Source organism: Belonocnema kinseyi, chromosome 7 (assembly GCF_010883055.1).
Source record: "Belonocnema kinseyi isolate 2016_QV_RU_SX_M_011 chromosome 7, B_treatae_v1, whole genome shotgun sequence".
In the NCBI taxonomy this organism is placed as follows: Eukaryota; Metazoa; Arthropoda; class Insecta; order Hymenoptera; family Cynipidae; genus Belonocnema; species Belonocnema kinseyi.
Genome location: NC_046663.1, coordinates 92,683,879 through 92,688,343, shown reverse-complemented (window position 1 = coordinate 92,688,343; position 4,465 = coordinate 92,683,879). Strand labels below are relative to the sequence as shown.

General features: G+C 31.6%; 1 protein-coding gene across 1 annotated transcript; it reads right to left on the bottom strand.

Annotated features, from left to right (window-relative positions):
* Positions 1-2,203: 2,203 nt before the first annotated feature.
* On the bottom strand, positions 2,204-4,429 carry LOC117176557. Its single transcript, XM_033366811.1, has 3 exons — positions 3,992-4,429; positions 3,740-3,879; positions 2,204-2,319 (listed from the first exon to the last, which is right to left on the bottom strand). Exons 1-3 carry the CDS (start codon positions 4,054-4,056, stop codon positions 2,204-2,206), a joined length of 321 nt encoding a protein of 106 aa, XP_033222702.1. The 5' UTR covers positions 4,057-4,429.
* Between the last annotated feature and the right edge of the window lie 36 nt (positions 4,430-4,465).

The window sequence follows — 4,465 nt, the reverse complement described above, 5'->3', positions numbered from 1 at the left end:
TGCGCGATAACTTTACGGTTTTATGTGAGTGTATGTTTGACACTTCGTGTACCCTTGAAAAAATCATTTACACGTAAGGAACAGATTTTCACGCACAACTTAAATCACAGGACGCAAAATAATTTATAATCACAGAAAAATAATTTCCTATTTTGTTTCCTACAATAAAAATGAGTAACAGAAAATTGTTACTGCTGATTCATTAATGTTACTGAAAAAATTAACGCGTCATCTTGGCGTTACTTTTTTTCAATACAATTTTTAGCAGGTCATGTTGAAATTTAAATTTATGTAATTTTACAAAGAATTTTACATTCATAATTTGTAAACTATTTTTATTTTACACTGTTATTAACTCTGAATCATGAAAGCTGCATAGAATTTCTTTTTATTTTAATAAAACTAGTTATTTAAAAAGTTCATCACTTAAACGGAATATTTTTACAATAAAAATAGATTTTTGTCGAACAATAATTCTGCAGTTCTACACTTCAAGTCGCAAAATCTTTCAAGGAAGAAATATGTTGGTTTAATAGAAAAATGATGCGAAATTATATTTACGATTAGAAACAAAAAATTGCACATAGTTGCGGATATTTGAATCTATACATCTATTTTTTTTAAATATCACAAACGCTTTCTTTAAAATTCTATAGTTGTAAACCTAATTCAGATATTTGAATATTCATTACGGATTCTGGTAAGTTTTACTGATAGGATTCCTTCCTCATATTACTAGAAATATTTTTTTAATATTGCGAAAAATAAGAAAGGTGGAATTTACCACCGAATCTTCTGTACAATATTTCTTCGCATGTTGAAAAAAATGAGAGATTTTCTGAAAAGCCCATTTTTTATTTTATTGCAATTTTTTTAGGTTTCTGATTAAGGAATGCATCCGATCAGCTTCTTGCGGGCTAAACCATTTTTTTAAGCTGCGAGAATTTCTTTTTTCTAAAAATATACTTTTCAAATTTTTTTCGTAAAGGATGCGAGATATAACGAAAAGCAAGATCCTTTTTGTGTAGAACTTTTTAAAATTTGCAAACTGTATTGTTAAAATTTGTCTGTATGTATCTTTCTTTATTTCCGAGAAAAATACGGTAATTTGATTTTATGAACAAAAATTCTTCCGACCACAAAGATAATTTAATACGCATAAAACCTACGCAATATCTTCCTTTAAGGAGGCCAAATAAAAAATGGCAAAAAACATAAGTGTAGGTTATGAAATATTTAAGGAGATTTCACAGGATATAAAAAATTTCATTTCTCAGGTGCGAATTTTCCATTGGGCCATAGTCGGGCCAACTTTCTCGGAGTTGGGCTAAGTTTTCCTACCAGACATTGGCCAACATACCGAAATGATAACTATGGCCCAACTCTGTTTGCCGACTATTGGCTACCATGGTTGGCCCAACCATGACTACTAGAAGTCGGCCCAACGGCTAAATTATAACTTTGGGCCGACCATGTTAGCCGACTATTGGCACAACATACATTAACAATATCGGGCCAACTATGGCCATTACAAGCCGGCCGAACTACCGAAATGATAACTATGGCCCAACTCTGTTTGCCGACCATTGGCTACCATGGTTCGCCCAACCATGACTACTAGAAGTCGGCCCAAAGGCGAAATTATAATTTTGGCCCGACCATATTAGCCGACTATTGGTACAATATCCATTTAAAAAATCGGGCCAACTATGGCAATTACAAGTCGGCCCAACTATCCAAATGATGATTATGGCCCAACTCTGTCTGCTGAATATTGGCTACCATATTCGGGCCAACCATAATCACTAGACGTCGGCCCAACTGCGAAATCATAACTATGGTCTTACTTTATGGTCTTCTATTCGTCCAAAATACGCTAACAAAGTTGACCTAACTGTGGCTACTGGAAGTCGGCTCTACCACCAAAATAATATGGAGCGTGCTTCATCCCCACTGTTGGCTAAATGTGTAACGTACAAAGATTGGGCCAAAGATGGCCATCATAAGTTGTTACGACCTTCATTAGGAAAGTAGGTCGGGTAAATAATAACAATAAAAGTAAAAATACCATTCACACAATATGTATTTTAATTCCTTTATATGCATATAAACGTATTTTCTTCATAAAAAATATAATAAATAATTAAACCAAAATTTTAGTAATATATAAAACATGAAAACGTTCTAATACGATATCATTATTTTATTTTCTTGCTCTTCTCCCTCCTTCACGGTCCCCCGATCTCGAAAGCCAGGTGCTGACTTCGGTCTTAATCTCTGTTTCATTTGTGTTGTCTCTTAAATAATCAAAGATAACATCTGCATTGTGGACAAAAAGAAGGTAAGTGAATACTATGTGCACAATATTTGAAAAAAAGTACGTATATACATTCCATAACTTATTGTCCAGATAATTAATTATTTCAAATCCTTAATATTATATTAACCGTTTCGTCAAATAAAAGACTTGATTCTTCCACACAAAAAAATTGTTTATTTAAAAATAACCCAGAAATTTCCTAAATGATTACTGCTCACTGATTATATTAACAGGGCTTAAAACCACCATAAAATCGAAATTTGTTTAAGATTAAATTTAATTTTTATTTTAAAATATTGTTGTGGTCTCCACATCTAAAGTAGTTAACACGATAATAATTAAATAGTGACATTACTTTAATAAAAAAATGTTTTCGATTAAAATGAATTAGCAGAAATATAACTGCGATTGAGTTCTGTTTTTGCTTATTATTATTATTATTACTAACAATGGATTCCTTATACTTGATGATGAATGATGACTTCGGGGTTTATAAATATATTAAATACTCAATTTTACAAATCATCAGCAGGTAATATATTTTCGGCTTCTAAAATTATTTCCGCCATCAAGTACGCTAAAAGTGTATTTAATCTATATAGCTCAAAATAACGCCCCGCAAAAATAAATTACTAACAATGGTTAGTGATGCAAAAGTAAGAGACTTTACAGTAATTCATTAATAACTTTATATAAATTTCGAGAGGAAATCGAGTTTTCGAGTACACTAAAAGTATCAAGTACTAAAAATATTGCATTCCAAAGAATAATTTGCGAAAAATTAATTTGAAAATTGAGACGACTTTATATTTCTAAAAGTTTAAATTTTCGTATTACAGAAGTCCTTTCGAATCAAAGAAAAAATCCTGGGTCATTTCCTGGTGTGCATACATTTTTCACGATCATTGAAATTAAAAAATTCGAACTCTAAAGCTAAACATTTTTCCATTTAAAGTAATAAGAACTGAGCTGCAAATTAAAGCACTCAAAGTGGAACTCTCGAATTTTAAACTTTCCAACTTGAAGTTTAAAAGCTTTTTATTTAAGTATTTTTAATTCAATTTCTCGACAATTTACAAGTATAAAATGGAAGCTTCTACAACTTTTAAAGTGAACAATTTAAAATCCAACAGAAATTGAAACGTTCTTCAAACTTTACAGTTACTGACATTTTAATTTTAATACAATTAAAAGTAAATGAATTCTACTAGAACATGTTCAAAATAGGAAACCCAAGTGCAATAGATGTTCTACCATCAAAGCGGGAAATATTCAAAAATTCTTAAATTGTGATCAGTTTAGCAAGCACATGAAATAAAATTGAAATTTTTTCAATTTTAAAAATCTAAAATTTATAAGTTAACACTTTTAAATCAGTAATAATGTTTGAAGGCAAGTGCAATTCAAGTCATATCTTACCTCGCATGTGACGAAAAGTATTTGTATCCCTAAATTTTTTCGTATCTTTTCCTTTTCCAGTTGCGCTGTAATGACACTGAACGCCCTTTTTCACTATGGCACCTAGAATAGCAGCCACGGAATCCTGTGTGTTCTCACACCTATGAATGGCAATTGTCATAATCATTTTTTGAAAAGCAAATAGTAAACTATAATAGTTGCTTCATACATTTTTCTTTTAAATAGAGCATATTTCAGAAAACATTTACTTACGAGAGCGTCAATCTTCTCCACATTTTCAACAAGTTCCGTGTCAAAAGTTTCGAATTCAGTGACATCTTTTATTGGCAGAGTAATATTTAATGCGCTGGTTTCTGGAGACATATTTGATGTGACGGTGGCATTGAGAGCTATACTTTTATCAAAAGTTTCCACTCTGCTCTTAATATGTCGAAGTACTCTGCGCTTAACAGTTTTTAGAGCTTTCCTAAGTCTCTGTTCCGTCTCCTTCAAGCAATCATGGATCTCATCGGTTTCAACATTTTCTAATATTTCTTCTTCCAGCTGTTTCGATTTTTTTTTTACTTTTTTTTTGGTCTTGTAACAACGTCATCTTCGATGTTGCCTTCAATGTCTTCATGATTATTATTAGTTTCGGTGTGTAGAATAATTCTGTCTTCAGCAATCAAGTTGATTTCGTCAATGGAGGATCCCTTGTTGCATTCTTCTGAAGTTTTATCCTCGTCC

Bases quoted from the DNA above. Each gene is read 5' to 3' on its own strand.
- LOC117176557 (XM_033366811.1), bottom strand. From the start codon at position 4,056: ATGTCACTGAATTCGAAACTTTTGACACGGAACTTGTTGAAAATGTGG. The intron at 3,880-3,991 runs GTAAGTAAATGT...TGCCATTCATAG, and splicing joins TGGAGAAGATTGACGCTCTC to GTGTGAGAACACACAGGATT. The intron at 2,320-3,739 runs GTAAGATATGAC...TCCACAATGCAG, and splicing joins TACTTTTCGTCACATGCGAG to ATGTTATCTTTGATTATTTA.